The sequence below is a fragment of the Merops nubicus genome, unplaced genomic scaffold, assembly GCF_000691845.1.
Source record: "Merops nubicus isolate BGI_N331 unplaced genomic scaffold, ASM69184v1 scaffold50149, whole genome shotgun sequence".
Taxonomy (NCBI): domain Eukaryota; kingdom Metazoa; phylum Chordata; class Aves; order Coraciiformes; family Meropidae; genus Merops; species Merops nubicus.
Window position 1 is genome coordinate 1 of NW_008632659.1, and position 21,441 is coordinate 21,441.

The 21,441-nt window shown below is 41.6% G+C and overlaps 1 protein-coding gene across 1 annotated transcript; it reads right to left on the minus strand.

Moving 5' to 3' along the window:
• Positions 1-351: 351 nt before the first annotated feature.
• On the minus strand, positions 352-16,047 carry CDH17 (cadherin 17, LI cadherin (liver-intestine); the record flags this gene model as incomplete). Its single annotated transcript, XM_008947968.1, has 12 exons — positions 16,003-16,047; positions 13,242-13,340; positions 12,455-12,592; positions 10,882-11,020; positions 9,530-9,688; positions 8,672-8,871; positions 6,794-6,925; positions 5,784-5,934; positions 4,833-5,048; positions 3,379-3,455; positions 1,768-1,959; positions 352-596 (listed from the first exon to the last, which is right to left on the minus strand). Coding segments are annotated over exons 1-12 (1,793 nt in total), but the record flags the coding sequence as incomplete, so codon positions are not given.
• Positions 16,048-21,441: the final 5,394 nt, after the last annotated feature.

Below are 21,441 nucleotides of genomic sequence, written 5' to 3' on the forward strand. Positions count from 1 at the left end.
TACCCCCTTCCCTTCACGCGACACCTACTGGTTCATAGGTATATGCAGGACATGCTTCACTCATTGTTAAAGGCATTATGGATATGGAAACCCTGCTATTCTCAGGCCAGCTCTGCCTTTTTCCCAGAGGCATAGATTGGCCTTCTTCCCTTTTAGCTTCCTGGTTCAAGGGCCTCGCTGGCTGGTGCTTGTCACAGCACAGAGAGAAAGCTGATTAGAAAAGCACTGCCCAGTAGTCAGCTGCAGGTGTGTCACCAGCCACCACTCTACCACACCTCCATCTTCTCCCTCTGTTGGAACGATTTTCTAAATCATCAATTCAATAAATATGCCATGGTCACGTTTTTTTACCGTACAGAATCCCCCTCAGGGTCATAGGCCTCCACCGTCACGACCAGGGTGTTGACAGGAACATCTTCATACAATTCTGTTCTGTAAGCTGGCTTGTGGAAAACAGGTGGCTCGTCCACATTTGTTACGAAAACTTTAAACAAGGTAAGAGAGCTTGAGTTGTACTGCACGCCTGACACCAGCGGTTCGGGGTTTGTGGCATTGATCACCAGGTTGTACACTGGAGTTGCTTCAAAATCAAGAGGCTGGATAAATTAGAAAAAAAAGGTGGTTTAAGCAATGGCTTTGCTGCTGCAGGGAGCTCCCATGGGAAGCCATAAAGTCCCCCTCTTCTCAAGGAGGAGATTGCATCCCAGATACAGACAAAATAAGGGAGAGCTGTCAGGAGCAAAATGACACTGGGAACAGTAATTTTAAATGAAACCATATGCCCATTTGGAGGCCTCCTCAGCAACTGCATTTCCTAATAATGTTGCCACCTGCCTGACTCAGTTTAATAACTGTATCCTGTTTACAGCAATAGTATTTATAGCTCTGTGCAAGAAGGCCTCCAGTGACCTTCGGGTGATGGAAGTCATGTGAGGGTTGTTACACCACGAATTTTCTCACAATTGCCTCCTTGGGAACAAACAACACTGAGGATGAGCGTGAAGATAGTCCACCCAATGCTGCATCTGCCTGCCCTTTGCCTGGCTGGTGGCATGTGAACTGGATGAGAGAAAACCACATCAACCCTTGGAAAATGACTATAGTTCAAGTGTCTTCAAGAAGGCTAAGTTCAAAGGGAGAGGATTTTTACTAGTGTTCCAGCATTCAACTTACGAGAAGTATCACCCACTGCAGCATGTGCTGACCTTGGCTTTGCCACGGTTAATATTTACCTCAGTAGGAACAAACTGCCTCTCCATCTTGACATAGAGACGTGTTGGTTACACCTCCCATTGCAAAAGCCACCAACAGCCCAAAGCACCAGCAGGGAGGAGGAGGATCTGCCCCATGATAGCCCCCCACCACAACCACAGCCTATGGAAGCATTTAGGTGGCTGTCTCTTTTCCAGAAATGTTGCTGCAAAATCACTCAAATAATGCCATTGTTTTCTTTATGGCACATAAAGACCTACTCCATCATTAAAAGCCTACTCTGCTGGAGAAGGTACCAGCAGCAAAGCCAGTGGAGGGAGCTGCTGGTGGTAGAGGGTAAAGGCAGGACAGGTGCAGTGTCTGAGCCCAAGAGTGGGGCCTCCTGCAATCTGCATAAAGCTTAGGGTGTCCTCACCCCACCACCAGCCAACTCCCTCTCCTGCAAAACATCACTAGGGCAGTTGCCATTTGTGAAATATATATATATAAATATTTGTGAGATAGATATAGATATATATATATATATAAAAGAGAAGAATAAACCCATCTATTCACCTTATTAATCTTGACAAACCCTCGATTTGTCTCAGAATCTGTGTCTATAATGAACGTGTTGTTTGGATCTCCTTCCTTCATTTGGTAAAGAATGTAGGAGCTCCCTGTACCAGGCTCGTCTCCATCCGTAGCTTGAATTTCTAATATCACTGTTCCTACTGGAAGACTTTCTGCAACAGTCATATTGTGATACTGAGGAGAGAGAGATTTTTGAAACATGACACATTGAGTACTGTCTGCAGATAAAAACTTGAGTACTACAAGAAGTTTTTGACCCCCAAACACAGATATGTTTTAACCCACAGTAGCCATGTGAGGGAGGGAAGCAGTGGGTGCACTGAGATGTAACCATGTTAAAGAGAGGTATAAAAACATTTGTGAAGTGCCTTCTCACTGCTCAGAAGAACCCAGGGCTGCAAGATGGGCACTAAAGCCTCTTCAGAGTTGCTATATCCCCCTTTTTAGCCATACGTTTATCAAAGGTGATTGAATCTCTGTCAATGTGTAAGCTACTAGTATAGCAACAGTCCGAAACCTTTACATCCTTTCTTGAAACAACTTCATGTTCATGCAGTGTTTACAGCTGTAGGGACAGTGTTGCTCCTCTGTACCCAGTGAACACCCTAGCCACTGACTGCCAGATATTTAATTGCTCTGTGCACTACAAGCCATTGCCACATTAACAGCCCAGCTCTATTTACTCTGTTTAATGTGTGTCCTGACCTAGCAGCCTTGTCTTGAGACCAGGTCCTGGACTGCAACCAAGGTGAGAAAGTCAGTGGGGTGCTATGTAGGCACCTAGTCTGCATGTGTCTAAGCTTGTATTGTCATCAACAGAAAGCTCAACAATGCAGTCAGGAAAGCCCCAAAACAAACACAGCTTTCCCAAGAGGATGCCTACACCTGATGGGCCAGACAGCCCTCTTGAGCCCACCACCTACATTGCTGATACCTATGGTGGGAGCTTAGACACCTAAATGTAGGCACTCCAGCCACTGCAGTGTCTGCAGGGTGGCTTGGGCCAGCAGGCAGAAGTCACGGAAGGTCTGCAGGTCTCTGCCAGATGTCAGCACCAGCACAAGTGGCAGAGACAAGAGCATGACACCTGCTCCAGAACCGAGGGCCAGAAGGTATGCACTTGTGCATGGACCACTGGGCCAAATAGAGCCTTTGATTTCCATTCCCCTTCTGTTTTTTTTCTGGATGCCTTGATATTGTATTTGGAAGGGAACTTCGAAGGTCTTAACTGTTTCCCATTTAGCTATTTAAATTGATTTAAAAGCCTTTTCTTCTCCCTTTTCCTCAAGAACTTCCATTTCTGGAATAAACCGCTTTAGTAGAATCATTTTTTTCAGTACATGTAGTTTGTCGCTGACCAGATTACCTTATATTTCAGACTTAACTGAGAATCTGTCCCACTGCTCATTGTCTAGATAGTGCTTATAGGCAGGCTTTGCAGCAATACCTTGCCTTTATTTTCAACTAGTGGATTGCTCTGTTACTTGTTCTGCAAATGGTTAGCTTCCCATTGACATTTTTAGACATTGAATGTGTGCTCAAACATTTGTCAGAGGTTGCTGGGATATCAAAAATGGTGTTAAAAATACTCACATCTGATTTTTCAAAGATGGGAATCTGATCATTGATGTCAATTACATGTATTTGGACATCACAGATTGTTTGGAATACTGCATGAAAAGAGAACAAACAAGGTCATGGCAGCCCTTCTGCTGAAAATAACTTTCCTCCAAAAGGGTTCACTGTGAGCAAAAGTGAACACTTCCAAATTGTACAATCCAAGCAAAGGCCTGCTGTTTTAAGAAGCATTTGATCTTCAATATTTCTGTCAATGATAACATCACTCTCTATCTTACTATTCACCTTCCCAATTCCTTAATCATGTCCCAACCTGCTTCACTTCACTCCATTTCATCATTTCATCATTTCATTTCATTTCATTTCATTTCATTTCATTTCATTTCATTTCACCATTTCCTTCACTTTTTCTAACCATACCCCTTTACCACCACAACAATATCTACAAATTGTATTAGCTTTCTCAGTATCACTTTTGCATGTTAAAAAGTAAGCCCCCGGTTGTTATGCTACCTTGTCCCCTTGGTGGGCCATCAGGCAGCACCCTTATTTTCAGTCAGCACCTTTATTTTCATTACAGTCAGATTTAAACTTCAGATCTATGTAAATCCATGCAATACCTGAGCAAGGTCACCCATAGGAAAAGGGGGTTGTGATTTTAAACACATGCCCTGACTGGTTGTGTGCTATTCATATGTAGCTGGATTTTCGTGTTTTAACAGACATGTTTCATGAACTGAAAGTTAAGGAACATTCTTAAAAGACCTGTTTGGATGGGATTAAAATAAGCATTCAAACCAGATCACCAGCTTCTCTCTCTGCAGGTTTTCCATATAATCTCGCTAAGTGATCCTATTTCATTTACAGAGCTGTCACACTGTTTTCTTTAGATGCCAGTTTCCTCATCTACAACTTTTGTCTGACTATAAGGACTCCAGTACAGAGCTTTAAGCTTTAGTATGGAGTTTGATTTCCTGTTCATTCAGTGAACCACAAAGGACTCCCGGGAACTTACATAACAGGCAAGATTCTTTTTGAAGATTAATTTCAGCTCTTAATCTTTTAAAATATGTTATCTGGACTCTCTGAGCAGCTATGTTTAATTTCTTGATTTTTTTTTCAATCAGTGCTTTTGAAAGATTTTGGAGGAAAACCACAGTCATGGTCTCTTCATTTTTTTTCTATTGTGGAAGAAAATATCTTACTAGAGTAGTTTTTAACAAGCTTCCCATTTATCCATATCCATTGTCTGCCCATGAGCTGGTTTCCTCCCATACTTGCATTATGAATCATGATTAACTTCTCTGCATCTCAAGAACAAGGCAGTACCATGCCAGAGCAAGCCGGCTCTCAGTTCTGCTGCCTAACCAGCGAATCCTCCAGGTCTCCTCTCATCCCTTCAGCACTGAGTACAGGGGATGCCAATGTTAACAAAATTATTCTATTGTATAACAGCAGGTGTTACATACCTGAATCTGTCACCACCACCTTCAACGAATAGTTGGATGCAATGCGCCTGTTTAGTGAATGGGTAGTTAACTGCAAAATCCCAGTGTCTTGCTGAATATAGAACAGATTACTTTCAGGAACAGCAGGAACCTGACTTTCAATTTTGAACTGCAGGCGAGAGTTAAGGGTGTCCTCCTTATCCATGTCTGTAGCAAACAGGGTGCCAATATTGCTTCCTGTGGCAGAGGAGAGACCAGAGTCAGTCAGAAAATGCAGTAGTTCTATTCCTACATAGAGGTATACACTGACAACAGTGACACCAATACAAAGAGTACAGGGGCAATAAAAATACAGCTGCATGGAAAAGGCTGCAATTGACACAACCATTTGACTTCTGGTAGTTTTTCTCTCACCATCCCAAACAGCTGCTTTGGCTTTAGCGCTGTCCAGAAAGACCAGTCTATGTGTTTTGATCAGAAGAAATGTCTGTAACAACAGATACTTCAGCCTGGAAACCAAATAATTGATGTGGAGACTTAGGGATGGATTTCAGTAACGGTCCATTGAAGCCAAAGGCATTATGCTGTGGGAGCATCTGAATGAGGGAAAATGGAATCATGCCACTTTTAGAGGAGTATTTCTTGTATTAACAATAAAAGAGGTGGTTTTCATTTTACTTTATAAGCAGTTGTCCAAACTGTGGCTGTGGGAAAATGCAAGCTTATATTTTAAATGGAATAGCATATTTTTAAGTAGGGGACTTGGATCTTTCCCTTCTCAGGTTATGTAAATCCTTTCCACATGAATTACTGAAGCAAAAAGCAGCACGGCTATTTGCATAGGAAAACATTTCTCTGGGAAAGCTGCATTTTACTCTTTGCGATCAGAATTTCTAGCTTTATTTGCACTCAGCTTGAAACAAGAACAGGACTAGAGTGATGTGTATAAATGAGGAAAAGCTGTTTTCTTACCTCCACCTTCATTTTCTTGAACTTCCAGTACAGTGAGGGCTTGCTGGCACACAGGGGGATTGTCATTAATGTCTTCCACAATAATATGAACCTGTAGAGGCTTATCCACCAGTTCTCCCTCATGATCTTTTGTGACCAAAAAAAAAGTATACTGCAAAAAGAATATGGAGATTAGATGTGTTGATGTCCACTGTGACAATATTTTGCATTTAATGTATAACTATGGGAACATTCCATTCAAACAACATATACTCTCTTATGTTTGTTTCTCTTTGTTTAATTCAGAAATCTTCCATCGCCCCTCAGTGCCTGAAGTCTGAGTTCTCAAAAGAATTTAAAAGTCCTGAATACTTCACTGCACTGCAAACTTGCTCTCACAAAAATTCAAGAAAAGCAGGAATATCTTTTTTTTGTCACTTTGCAAATTCATCTGTCACATACAGATATAGGATTCCTCCAGCGTATCTGACATTTGGCCTATTCCAGTTGGGCTATTGGAAATGCCCAAATTTCCTCTAAAACCAAAAGGGTTTTCTGTCTAAAAGACCCCCAGATGTGGAACTTCAGGGTAACTTTCCAGTTGCAACTGCAAGTTAAACTCTGCTTCTGATGTGGAGAGATCCCCAAGGCCCCTGGAATCTGATCTGAAACATCCAGATCTCCTGCCCTCTACAAATGTCACTGCCTACCTCCTGCTCAAGCACCTACAATCCTGCCATGGTTGGTCTGTGTTGGACACTATACAGGTGCTGTGGGCAGTGACTGCAACTGCCAGACCTGTGCAGAAATGTCATAGGGTACCAAACTGAGGGCTGTGTACAGTGCAGTAGATATGTGCTTTCATATCTACCAAGTCATTCCCAAACAAAAATGAGAAGAAACAAAGCTTTGCTTTCTTTTTCCCCCCCCCTCTGTCCTTTCTAATGAGCTTTCTTGTATTTACTCCCACACCAATGATCAGCTTTCTGCTATGGTGTCACCCATTGGTGAGTTTTTATGTGTTTACTTACACTCTCCTTTTCTTCTCTGTCCAGTGGTTCAGTCACATAAATAACACCATTCTGATCAATGGAAAATGGGAGCCTGGGCAGCTTTTCTTTTTCAAAAATGTCATAAATTACATCTGGCTCATTCGAGTACACCTAAAAAAAAACCCCCAAAATAAGTCAGGATAGGAAGTTGGAAGCATAGACTGAGATTTAACAGGGATCATTTCTGGACCACAAACAGAAAACATTGCATTCCTGTTAGCTTCTTAAACCAGAAAATTAGCAGCGTGGAAGGCTCTTGGGATGAGCTGCAGAAAACCAGCATAATAATCCACCTCTGCTCTTTGAATTGTTGTGGTAAAGTAATTTTACCTCAGTTTCTCCACCTGTCTAGATGGGTTATGACACTTATCCTTTTATGGAAAAGGTTTGAGATGTGGGGTTAAACTGTGGTACCTGAGAATCATTGTGTGTATTTAAATGTCTCGACATGACTCTATTCCATCTCCTTACTCTGTCTCTTCCTGCCTGTTGTTTTGGTTAGTCTAATTTTGAGATGTGGAACAACTAAACAAGTATCCAGTACCTATCTGCACATATGTGTGTGCATGCTCTTTACAGGCATCAAAGTCTGTGATGAAGGATCATTAGTGGGGTGCTTTAGATTAAAAATGAAATGCAGTAAACAGACTGCCAAATTAAGAAAGGTGACAGTATTACATTTTATGTTTTATACTATATAGCACCAGCTGCATTTCGTTTTCCCCTAGGCAGAATCAACGTGTCATTGGTTGCCACATGAAATTTATATACAAGTGACCACAGAATAGGAGCACTGTTGCATGTTTTCGCTTTGGACTTCCTCAGGCTGTCACTGAGGCCAGTGGGAACAGCACCAAGTCAGTTACTGTTACAAACAGGACCCGAGGAATCCTGCCATGTCCAAGGGGTGTTGGCACTGCGGATGTCAGTGCCAAAGCATTTTTCAAAGTCAAACATTTCTGGAAGGCTGCAGGCCTGCTAGTTAATATTAACTGACATACATATACATCACTATTGGTCTGCAGTTATTGGCAAAATATTTTCCATCTGCACTGTGAAAAGAGGAACGCCATGGGAATGTGGAATGCTGAAGTACTTCGGTCCTCCCTAGGTAATTCTGACATAGAAGGTGTGCTGTGCCACACAACACTAGCCACAGCAGATGTCCCTGAGTGCAGGGGACTGCGTACAGCAAGGTTGCAGAGGAGCTGGTCCCCTGCCAGGCTCTTCTGTGAATGGAAGAGGGTAGCCTCAAAGTAACCTTCAGCAGGTTAGCTCTTGGTTTGCCCAAAGTCTACAGGGCCCTTGGTGCCAAAGTGAGGCTGGAAGGGCTCAAAGAGACCCATTTGGAGAGAAGAGTCCCTCTTCCACAGAGGCATCCAGCTGGCACATGTCTGTCTGGGAACTCTCTTCAGGTGTCTCAGGAGCTTCATCTTTCATATTGTGCCAAATGTCCTCATAAAGCACCTTTTTTTCTTCCAGCCATTACACCATAACAGAATTCTCTAAATGTTTTCTTTAGTTATGGGGTATTCTCACACACAGGCAGTGCTAAAAGCGTCTCTGAGCTGAAGGGCAAAGTCCCATCACTCTAATGTTTGTATTGACTGTATCTCAAGCCACCTTCAAACCATTAACTTTCATACTAACAATAACTTAGTGAGACCTGCACTAAAGATAATTTCCAAAGGAAACTACATTTTAAAAAAAAAAAAAAAAAAAAAAAAAAAGGGAGGTGTCAAAGTCTTTCTAAAGAGCCTGGTGTTGAAGGTAGTGTGGACACCTTCAGAGTTAGATGGGAGGAAATGATTCTGTGGCACAGAGGAGAAATGCAGGGAGCTCAGTCAAGGGTCCTACCTGGCTGATGTTGACAGGGTGGACCTGGGTTGAGTTTTCTTGGATGTGGATGGTGGAAGGAGCTTTCCACAGGCTCTCCTTCACAGTGATGATCACATCAGTGCTGCTGGTGAAGGCATTCATTGTCAGCCCTGCCATGTCCCTAGCAGTGACAACGAGTGTGAAGCTATCCTGCTTTTGAGGATCTAAGTAATAAGAGCCTAGAGACAAAGAGACAAGTGAAATGAAGCAGAGGCTGTGGAGATGGTTAATCTGCCCATTGCCTCCTCCACTGTGCTGCTTCATCTGCTCCAGATTCATTCCTTAGACAGGCCTCTCTGTGTCTCAGCAAGCCATTTCCTCTGGCTTCTCTGAGTGATGCAGCACTGCATCATGTGGTTATAATCATATGAGACCTCTGTGCTGTGGTCTCATGCTGTGCAGGTGAACAACCCTCACTCCAGTTAGGCAGTCCTCAGCCTAGCAGAGGAGACAGGGTTTTTAAATCACTGCAGTTTAGTTGGGATCACATGCCCAGTTGAGTTTTCTCTGCATTTTTCATATTACTGCTTTTAGGTTTCTAGTTTTCAAGGAACAGAATTAATCCCAAGATATGACTCACTGTAGTCCTGAGTGCCAGAGATCCTACCTCTCTTCTCAATGTACTTCTAGATCCCAATATCCATTTCTGTTAACTTCTCTTGAATTTGGTGGGACACAGACAAAGTTCCCCAAAACCATGGCCTCAGTCGTGGACAGGGCCAGGAGTATGTCCTCCTGCCTACCTTTATTCATAATTTAATATCAGAGTTGTGTTGCTCCTATGTACACCCAGGAACTCATGCTTGCTCTTTGACAAACAAGAATCTTTCTACATACCAGCCTTACTCGGTGAGATTGCTCCAGTTACACTATCAATCTGGAAAAGCATTTCTTCATAAGGGTTGGGAAAATGATGGAGAATGCTGTACGTCAGCTGTCCATGGGGAGTTGTAGGATCATCACGGTCAGTGGCATGGACATACATGAAGGGCTTGCCTGTTAGGATCAGAGGAGGAACAGTGGTAAGAGGAGACTGAAGCATCAACACATAGTGCGTTCAAGCAGAGCCCTCAAGCCAGGAGAGCAGCTTATGGGGAGCTGCCATTGTTTCATAACACGTCTCTCAAGGTAAGCCATCCTTGTGTGTGGAGGTTTTGTTGCCTGTGTATCATTCTACAGATCCTCCTCCACCAACTCTGCTTAGTAGACCAGTTGGTGAAGACTGATGTCACCAACTGGTGAAGCTGGTGACAGAGCTAAATCAAGAGAGCTATCTACCACCCAGGAGTGCCAGTACTCAGAATTTATCTCACTGGCACTTCTCTTTAAGGCCACTTTGCGGTTCTTATATAAGCCACTTCAATCCAAAGCACCTTGAGAAAAAATTCCCAACAGCTACACAACACAGTTATAATTCAAGGAATAACTGTACAGTGAAAGAAAACATGGAAATGCGTATATGAATGTTTGCCTTTTGATCACCAATGCAACATTCAAAATCTTTTTGACTTGATGCAGTTGAAGAGTACAATAAAATACTGCAGAAAGGTTTCCTGACCCTGTGGAGCTTTATATGTGTATTCTTTAGTGAAAGTTTCTTCTTGAGTCTGTAGTCACAGTGATAATAGCTGGCTGAGTCCTTTGTTTCATTTCCAAGATTCAAGTCTGAAACTGCTCTTGGATACTTTCTTGTTTTCTGGACTGGATCATAGCAATCCATAATCTAAGACTCTCTTTAAATACTAAGTTTTAGCCCACATTGTAAGAAGCATCAGTCATAGTAAACACTCTATATCTACATGGCTATTTTATTTCATTGATGTACAAAGACTTACATATTCTTAGCATTCTCTTTCTGTACAGTCTTTGGCATTTAAACTCCTTCTAGCATAGAGGGGTTTATTTCAGTGCAATGGAGAGAGCAGCAATAGTTGCCTGGTACATAATACTTTCAAAGCAACAAGTACTATGAAGTATTTCTGATTACACTCATCCCTTTACACCACATAGTGGTCTCCTCTTAGCCCTTTCGTTATATTATACGTTTGCATACTTATTTTGTACTATCCTGTGGGAATAAAATAATATTTTTTTTAGTCTGTTGAAGTATAGAACCCACTTTATCTTTCTGTTCAACTAATCTACCTAGCTTCCTATTAACTATAAGACTTAATTGTTATGACAATTACCCGGACGGGAGTTCTGTCTCACTACTCCAGTATACTTTGCCTGCTCAAATTCTGGTGGGTTGTCATTGATATCCTCCACAAATATTGTAACGGTGTATGGACCTTCCACTTTGTTTCCCTTTTCATCCAGACTTTCCACCTTGATTTAGAAAAAAAAAATGGAACAGCAAAGAAATATTTTCATGTAGATAAATTAAAATACATAAATGAACATCAGAATGTCAAATGCCAAGTTATTCTACATTTGATGCAAATCTGGTGGGAGCCATCACTGGGTGGTTCCATTTACAAGAACAAATTTACCACAATAGTTCACTGACAATGATTCACCACAGTACTTAATGCCAACAAAACAAAATAACCTACTCCTGCTTCTGATGACATTTTTCAGAAGGCAATTTCTCACTTCCAGTCTCAGCAGACTACTTTTATTCTTGCACAGCTTAGACTTCATGCTTCTTTTTAAAAAGAAATAGACACTTTCTAAAGAATAAGGAGAACACCCAACATGGTATAGCAGACTCAAGTGTGTTATTGAAAATATCAATCAAAAAAATAGGCTAGTCTGAGGGTTTGTGAAGAACACTTAATTTTTAGTTCTGATTACATTTTAGTTTCAAACAGTTTGACTTCTTATTTTTCAGATTCTTTCACTTTAAAACACAAGGTATATATTATATCTGTCAGACTTTATTATGCTTTCACATAATAGACCAAATCATTATTGTTTATATCTAACCAAAAAGTATAATTTTCAGTTCTGTCATCACTCTTTGTCTGTAAAGGATTCCCATGTTTAGCATTAATAACTTCTGGGGCTAGAAAATTGTCCTCTCTCATTCCAGTCTAAAGGTGCTTTGAAGCTGATAACATGACATCTCATTATCAGTTGCTAGTATCCCAGCAAAAGACCACCGTTTTTGAAACAGAATAAGAGTACAAAGCTATTTTGAGACCAAAAGATCACCTACCCACCGTCCCACTCCAAATAGTGTTTAAGATGAGATCCTTATGAAAAGATTATAACAGCAGGGCAAGCACACAATGCTTTTCCTCTAACAGCCTCCAACATCTGCCAAACAGCTTCCTGCTGTTATCTAACAGAGGTTAGATCTGTGCCTCTATGTCTAAATGTCATTTACTCACACCATTTGTCACTAAATAGATTATTGTCATCCCAAATAGATTAAAATTGCTTATTTTTCCATTCCAGCCATGTAACTCACCCTATCAGTCTTCAGGGATAACAAGCAAATCTCATTCTTAGGGCCAGATTTCACTTTCAGTCATGTGTACTCATATTAGGAGAATTAAAGGATTGGTTTTGGCATCAGGGTAATTTTTGCTTACTCAGTGTAACCCTCCTATGCTAAGGAGCAATTTCCTGTACACAGTCTTTCAGAATTATAAAACCAAGTGTCCTTCAGCAAAGCTCAAAATTAAATATTAAAAAGCTGCAAATATAGACAAAAGAAGGGATTTGAAATTTCAACAGTTTTCCATTACTTTCAGGTTTACCAGAAAAGTGTGAATATTAATAACCCTCTCTTCCTATTTTTCACTGTGTTTTTACCTGCAGCCTGTGCACAGTTTTGTTCTCCCAGTCCAGAGACCCATTGAGATACAGGACTCCTGTCCTCGGCACAATGTCAATTATTCCATCTTTTTCACCAGTTGCTCTGAAAGTCACGGCGGGTAGCTTGGATGTGAACTAGAATGGGGGGGGGGGAAATTATTTTTTTCAGTATTTTCACAATAATCAGTTTCTTTATTTGTTTGTTTGTTTGTCTTTTAAAACCTATTGCCAACAATGTGCTTGGCTGGGGGAATGATATTCCAAAAGCCTACTCAAACAAATCTGCTCTTTTCTGTTCCTCAACAGAGGAGTTTTCACATTATTTCCTGAATACTGAAGGAAATTGCAACTGCAGTTTCTTTCCAAAGCAAACGTCTGCTTAGGACAGGGCTTTGTCTGAGCACGGGAATGGAAAAAGATGACACACATCCTCCATTTGCCTGGGAGCTGGATCTGTCCTTCTGTGGTTATGGCATTGGGATGAAATCCTCAGAGCTGAAGGAAGATGATGGCAAAAGTTACATGAAAACCCATCGTCTAGGAATTCCAATTTTATTAATTCCTATCTTAGGATATCTTCTTAAGATAAATTTGAGAGAAGGGGTTGTCTCCTGCTTTTTGCATGTAGACTCTTGAATTTCCAGATAGAAGGAGTCAAAGTTAATTTCAGATCCTCTCAGGTGACTGTTCTTCCCACCAACACAGATGACAGCACTGTCATGAGGTCAGCATGTGCACATTGTGGGGTTTTGAACAGAGCGGGTATCATGAGATATTTGATTACCTGGTAAATGAAGCGCACTCCCCCTTCTTCTGGAATAGAGAAATTCATGTCTTTCAGAGGCCCAGTTACGTGCAGGTGCTCCAAATTCTGGCACATAGCCTGTCAGAGAGAGAGAAAGGGATGGAGGAAAGCAGCTGAGGGATGTCTCCTGTCAGCATGCACGCACGAACAGCAGCTCTCCATCACTGAGACTCTTGCAAGTTATTTTGCTGTAGCATAATGGAGGAGACTCTTGCTGGTTTGCACTGAACATCTCTGGATTCTTTAGTCCACACCCATTTTTAAAAGCAGTGTCATTTATTAATTAATTAGAAACCAAACATTTTACCTCTGCTCTTTTATAAAGACTACATAATTAAATGAGATGTGATCTACATTCAAGAGCAAACAGAAGCATCAAAGAGCTGAACAAAGTCTGAGAGCAAGAAGAAATGCATTAAAACGTTTCTGGATCACCACTTTGTCCCTAGCATGACCACTCATATCCCATTCAGGAGCTGCACAAGTCCTGTGACCACAAATGTGTTGGGAGATCAAGTGCCACACCTGAGGACGGGAAGGAACTGAGGCTGCATCCCTGTTAATTTCCTCAGTAAATCCAAACTGGTTTTGTAAGGAAAGAAATTGGACCTCCCCAGGTCCCTTACCCCACCACCCTCAGCACCTCAGACATCTAGGCAAAACACTTAAGCCCTGTGCCTTCACATCAGTTGCATGAGAGTGCAAACTACAGACAGAGCTAACATGTCCTGATGATCTTTGGTTTCTGCTTTGTGGAAAAAATGCCATGCAAATCTCTCTCAGCCTCTCTTCTCTTCATAACGGCTGTCGATGCCTTTGCATGGTGTTTTTTTATAGTAAATTTTGAGTGAGTTCTTGCTTTCAAACAAAAAAACAGAACAAGAATCAGCTTCCCAGGGCAGCTTTTGTGCACAAGACCATACACCCTACAGTTCAGATAACCTGTTTCTCCAAAGGCAAGAACAAACTTCCCTGAATGCTTACTCATCTCTCCCTGTCACCAAGCCCTTGTCAATGCTGAGGAACTGCCTGCTAGAATTAGGACTCCATCATTTGGCTGTACATGTAAAACTCCCTTTCTTCTGAAGTAAAAATAACTTTATTTTGCTTTACAGATTTGGAGTGCCATTGCCGCCCTACCCACCACTCCGTGGAGTCCGGCTCCGGGAGTGCATATTCTCTGCTGCATGACATTACCCCTGGATTGGGTCCTATTGCTGCTGGGACAGCTATTCAGCCTCTGACAGAAATGCACAGTCTACATATTACCAAGGGAAAACTTAATTCTGTCTGTGGCAAAAACATAGCTGAGTTCAGTGTAATTTACCCTAAAGTGCTGCTCTGTGTGTGTCACAAGTGGTTTCTGAATAACTCCAGATTCCGCTTAACGATAGCCAGAGCTGCTGCCCTCAGTGACGACACAGGTATATCACTTCTTGCAAAGAGGAAAATAAAATATTGTGAGAACTGGGGGAGGAGTAGAAAGGATGGTAAGAAACACTAGTGACAGTAGAAAAACATCCAAAAAAGCCGTGCAATAGGTACACACACCAGGAAAGTGTACTTTACAGCTACCCTTTACTGGTTTTGCTAAATGCCGATTGCTGCCTTCCGCCATGGACAAGGCAGCAGGGCCCTGGATCTGATCTGCAATGGCTGTTCCTGTGTCACACTGGTGGGCCCAACCTGACTACTGGAGGTTTTTCCCAAGGTCATTTTGTGGAGGGGATTTGCTTGGTCATGTTCCTTGCCTTGGAGGAACAAAGGCTGCCATTATAAAACCTAACAGGTTCAAAGTGCAGACTGTGAAGCAAGTAAGAGATATCTCTTCCTGTCAATTAAAATTACTTTATGTGGACCATAAATATTTCCAAACGTATGTCTACAACATGAATTACTACTCAGGGGCCTGAGGAGGAAATAGGGTTTTCTCCTTGGCCCTTATCTTTCTGGCATCCCTTTTGAAGATGCCAATAATGCCTACAGAATTCATGGCTTCATGGGGGTCAGCACTGCCGTGGGCAGCAGCATTTGAAGTGGGAAGGAAAAAGGAAGTGCTCACTACTGCACATCAGTCCCACCCTTCAGGGACTCCATATTCTGAGGAATTTTTAGTAGACTTGAATTTGACTTTTTTTCTCTTTGAATTTCAATTGTAGAGTAGAAGCTACCACTGTAGCCTTTGCAAACATCAATAAATCTATTTGATTTAATAGATGAGGTCCAAAAATAGCATAATTAATACATTTCAGTTCCAGAAAGTCCTCTAAAAAGGGATTCACGTTTATGGAACAATGAGGATAAATTATTAATATGCATGGTTTAAACTATGTGCCATTACGTCTTAGAATACATTTAATATGTCAACACATGTATGAATTATAATACAGAACATATGATACAGATGCCCTCACTGTTTGGCTTGCAGTATTTTTAAATCTTTTCTAGGATGTAATCCATTTACTGGAAAAAGTAATATATAAGGAGGAAGTCCAAGAGGCAAAACAGATAAATTCATGTCTTTCAGGCGTTTTAAAGATTTTTTTTCCTTATAATTGACATGTCTTCTTAACTTTTGGCCACAGGGTCACATACGTGTCAGGGGCACACTCCCACACCCAGCATTACACACTGCCAGCCTGACCTGCAGAGTGGGACGCCCCGTGGGTTAGAGCTCAGAGCCTTGCAGGCAACCTTTGCTGTTTGCTCCCAGATAAACAAAGGAAAAGCTGTAACTCACCAAATGAATGACAAGCAGAAATTGAAGTCCACACAACTTAAACATACTGGAATATGCTTTGCTTCAGCTCCTGCAAAGAAGAGGTGATAGTCACTTTAACCCCACAGAGTTGGCCCAATCTATTTGCAGATAAAGGCTATAGCTAAGCTTTCCTGAAGCTGTAGGAAAAAAGCAGCTGAGGAGCAAGCTGTGAAGGACCAGCGCAGCTCTGCCCATGGAACTTGAGACCACAGATGTCCCTGGGCTGTGCAGGAAGGTCATGTCCACCAGGTCTGTCTCCAGTGGTGCAGGAGGTGCCACATCCTGAGAGAGCCTCAAACAGCTGTCAGAGGTTGAAACGGGCACAAAACTTCAAGCCGTGCAACCTGGCTGTTGCAATGGCTCTGTGTCACGCAAGCCCCTTTTTCATTTCTGCTTTACTGAAGGCAACAACACGTTCACAGGAAACACTATAACCACAAGAAGACGAAGATCTTGCAGGGACCATCCTGAGGCCTTTGTCTTCTGGTTACAAAAAAAAATAAAAACCTGCTCAGTGCAGCTTGCAGAGGCAGAGGAAGCCAAAGGTGTCTATACCTCTTAAAACAACATGGATACTGGAACAAAATTTCCAAGTCCAAGGAGCTCTGCCTGCCTCAAATTTCAAACTAATGGTAAGCACACACTGCCATGACTTGTGTTACACCATCCTGGAAAACAAATGAGTTCCTCAGAAATTGAACCCTGATTTCTTACTACTGCTATGTTTCAATAAAAAGGATGAAGGTGATTCTGGAGAGAGGTAAAACTGAAGTGCAGCGTTTCCTCTTCAGTGGTGCTCCATGTTATGTGGCTCACACCTACAAGTATCCTTCAGCCACCACAGCTCTCTTCCATGGAGGCCCAAGGAGAAGAAGACAGTGTGGAGGCACAGCTCCCTCGAGATACCTTTTCACTTGGGGTTCCCATCAAACCCTTTTTCCCCCCTTCTTTTCTTTCCTCAACAGCTGACCAAAAAGGGGACTTGTAAATACAAAAAGTGCTGCCCACACTGCTGTTCTCTCCAGCACTCAGTTTAGGATATGCCACAGGACTTTATCTTGCAAATCCCATTCTGATTAGGGTTTTTATATCTGTGTAATTACACCCTTTGAGGTCACTGAGCTCTTTCCTTGGGCTGTAGGTAGCTGCATAGGGACTAGAAAAAAATAAAATTACACTAATTTGAAACCAGAAGTGATCAGGAAGACCATTAAATTTGTCAGGAAATGAGGGCTGAAGGTGAACTCCCTGTAGCTACCTGGCAGTGATGACTGTTAAGCAGGTCACTCACTGACCTGCCTCCAGTCAGAGGAGCTGGGACCTGGCACAGGCAGGACAGAGAGGTAGTGGAGACACTTCGAACCTGCTAGGAAGACACTTTGAACCAAGACTGTTGCTGATATTTGAGCTAGACAGTCAACAGAAATTCATTCAGTTCCTCCATATGTTCAACAGCCTCTCCACTCCCCCACTCCTGCTCTCTTCTGAATATGTCAGCCAATTTCAGCCACACTTTATAGCAGGGTGGGAACTTCAAGAAAATAATTCCTTATTAATTTGGGATGACAGGTGGGACAGAGGACACAAAGGCATACCCCCCCCTGAGGTGTAGGCTGCAGTGTGTGCCCAGTGGCTGCCTGCATGGTTTCATATGCAGATCCAGCTGTATATGCCCCTTGGCCAGTCAGTGGTGGAGGGACACTAGGGAGCTAAAAGTCCTGGAGGAGCCTAGCAAGAGGTGAGAGAAAAGGCTATGCAATGATCTGGAAATATCATGGTATGGATTCATGGAAAAGAGAGGAAGCAAGAGCTACAATGGTGAGAATGAAGTATAAAGAAGGGACACATCCACCCCTAGCACAGGGGACAAAAAATGCTGGAAAGTGCACTTCTTCATGTGGCTGCGTGACTGAGCTGTGTCTCAGCCGAGCTTCTCCGTCCAGATCCGACTATGAAACATAGCAGTGGAAATACAGTCATGTTGTAGGTTACAGGTCTGCATGATAATAGCCTTTGCTGTTCCTTTCTTTTTGGATATAAACATCATTCTCTAATGTTATGGCATTTGCGGTGCCAGTTGCAAGGCCAGGGTGAGTGGCTTGAGCAGCTCTTGAACATTAATTTTTGGCTGGAAGCTGCTACCAACTCTCACAAAGCATCATACTTCCAAGGACCAAACCCTAAAAATACATACTCCTCTGTCACTCAGAATAGAATTTCAGTATATATAAACCCATATGAAAGTTTTCAATAACAGGCAGTTTCAGGATTAGAATAGGATCAGCTTAACTAAAAGCAGCCTGAGATCTGGCTGAGGATTGGAGCCATATTTTTTCCCTTCATTTCTTAGTTTCATCTCAGTGTTATACCCCTAATAATCCCTTTTGGTTCCCCTGCTTGAACAGAAATCTCTAGGATAACCTTTGTACAAATAACCCAGAAACTTTCAATAATAAACATTCAGAGAACAAAGAATATTCCCAAAGGTTAAAGATCAGTAACAATCACAAGTGTTTGGCTCCATGAAAAAAAAAAAAAAAACCAAACTGATTTTCTTTAAATGATTGATTTCAGATGTTTAAATTCAGTAAAGAGAAAACAGAGGGAATTGATCCAAATCAAATACAAACCAGACTAAGCCTTAGCACAGCAGGCATCCATTTCAAAGGACAGCTGAGTTCTTACTGCTGCCAGAGAAAAATCTTCAGCTTTTAAATTCTTTCCATGAAATGACAGTTAGATCATCCCTTACCTGTTACATGAAATGCTTATTTTGTTCTAAAAATGCTTCTTTCTTTCAGCTGTGAGAATCACCTTTGTGCAGGTAGGTAGTGTCTGTCTGTGCTTCTCCACAAGGTTTATACTTCCTCAGACTCACCCTAGAGGTTCAGCAGATCAAACATTAACAGCATGGAGAATTATTGATTCTTAATGACTAGGTGTGGTATGAAATGGCAGCCATGTAATGAAGCAGTGTAGCTCCAAGGTAATTCGCAGCCTTCAATATTTTCCTGTCCTTTGGGATTTTCTTTCTGAATTCATTTATTTCAGTGGGGCTGTGAGAAATGAACATGCAGGGCATGGGTTGGAGCCATAGGATAACTTTCCAGTTATCCTTTCTGTAGGAGAGAAGGTGGAAAGGAGAAGGCATGGGCCTCATATGGAGATCACGTTTGCTACTTGCCTAGTCACAGGGATAATTCACACTGAGAAGACAAAAGAATTTTGACATAAAGGTGGCTTGATTTCACAGCAGATCTGTGCATGAGGAGGACCCAGCCTAGATATGAGAATAATTCACCAGTCATCAACTCAGAAAGTTCAAATGCTGTATGATCTCTGCAACAAATTTACTTTGGGTAACTTTGGGCAAATCACTCTATTTGCCCATTTACAGACACCCACCTCATAACAGACGTAAGCATTCCTTTCCCTCAGGTGTCATCTGTCACATTCGTTTAGGTCTTCAGTCCTTCAAGGGAATCAGTCCCTCCTAGACTCTGCATTATAGCACCTGTAGTAAGGGGAACTGAAATCAACTGAACTGTAAAGGACTATGGGAAAATAAATAATAAATAAAATATATTGGGGGGAAAAAAACAGACTTTTTTTTCAATTATCATCCTTAAAATGTTTTGCTTTCTGCTAAACACTCTCTGCTTTCACTTTCTAGTGCCATGCTTATTTCAGAAGTTTTGAACAGGCTTATTTTATTCTCTCATGAAATTTCACTTTTCATCCAGGTTCTAACTTCTGCTTTCAATTTCCTCAGTATGTGAGACAGCTCTTGAAAACTGTTAAATTATTTGAGCAGCACATTACTATTTTCTGATTTATGCATCCAAAGAAAGAAGCATTTAGAATTTATTACAGCTGGAAAGTGTACAGTTCTGGGAAAGGTGAACTCCCTGTTTGTGTTTTCACACTTTTCCCTTGAAAACAGTGTTTATTTCCCCAGGAAAAAATCCCTCTAGACTATGCTTTCAGTATGCTTTCAAACACAACTGTTCACTATTCATGCATTCAGGATTATTCACACTTTCTCAAATCTGCCTACTAGCAGTGAGTTATCTTTAGAGCACAGCTCAAAAGCAACAGTTTCCATTAAAGCATTAAAACTCATTGTTAATGATTTCAAAGTAAATATAATAAGGGGAGGGAATCGAACTTCCTGGGAAATATGTTGACTTTAAGTGACTAGTACATGCATTGTGTACTAGTTGGATATGAATGAGCAGTACATTCAGCATGAAGTATAAATTTCAAAACAGTAGGAACTTATGCTGCAATAACAAATTTACATAAACAAATTCCTAATATCATTTTTACCCCTCCTTTACATGACAAGTGCAAAACAACTTAAGTCACGACGCCAGAACTCAGAGGCAGGTAAACAAGTTAGGCGTTTGTCTTTCACATGGTAGTGTCTCTTCTTGGAATTCCAGCTATGAGGAAGTGCAGTGTGGTACTTGAAATAAAAATTTAGGGTACCTAATTGTTTCATTGAATGCCTGTATTTTTTAAAGTCACTGAAAGAGGTGAGCCTGCTCACCCCCAGTATCTTTCTCTGGCTGAAATGATTTCCCAGCCACAGAGCAACTGCCTACAGATTGTTACCACATAGGAAAAAAACTCCCATGTCAAATACATTACAAAGTCCAGAAGCACTTAAGGCTTTACAGCAGTCATAACATGGTGCCACAGATAAAACCACAAGAAGAAACTCAGCAGTGAGACTGGTTCCTTGAGCCAGCTGTTTCTCTGAGTGGATCTGATGAAAAGAAGGCAAACATCCAGGTGTTTGTTGTGTGAATCATTGTTCAACCAGTCAGTTTTTCCAGAAACAACTCTTCTCATGTCATTAGTCACATCCTTTTCACTCTTCCCATTTATCAGCTTTGTTATTCCTCCCGAGCTCCTTTTTATTTTTTTTCACTCCTTGTTTCAATTCACCTGATGTCTCTCTATATCTCTCTTCCTCTTCCAAAACTAAAAAGACCTGCCTGACCTCAGTTTCTTTCCCTCTCCATTTGTTTAGAAAATACTTATCTATGGATCTCTTAGGGTGTGATAATTTCACACCATCATCAATATTTGTCAAAATGACCTAGCACCAGTGGTGGTGAAAGAAGCATAGAAAAATAATACCTAAAAGAAACTCAAGTTTCTAGTCACCTAGTTGCTTTACTTCTCCTGAGGCAGAATCAGCTCTACCTGTACCCTCCCTGATTGTAAAAAATGCAAATAATGGCCACTCCTAGTCTACATAGGTAATTTGTTCTGGTATTTTCAGACATCTCTTCATTCATATTGTTGTCCTCCGGTTGCTCTGCTCACTCTCCACCTTTGCTGATGAGCTATGTCCCCATATTTTCCCAGGTGAGACTTCCCAACGCTGCTGAGAAAAGGCTCTCACAA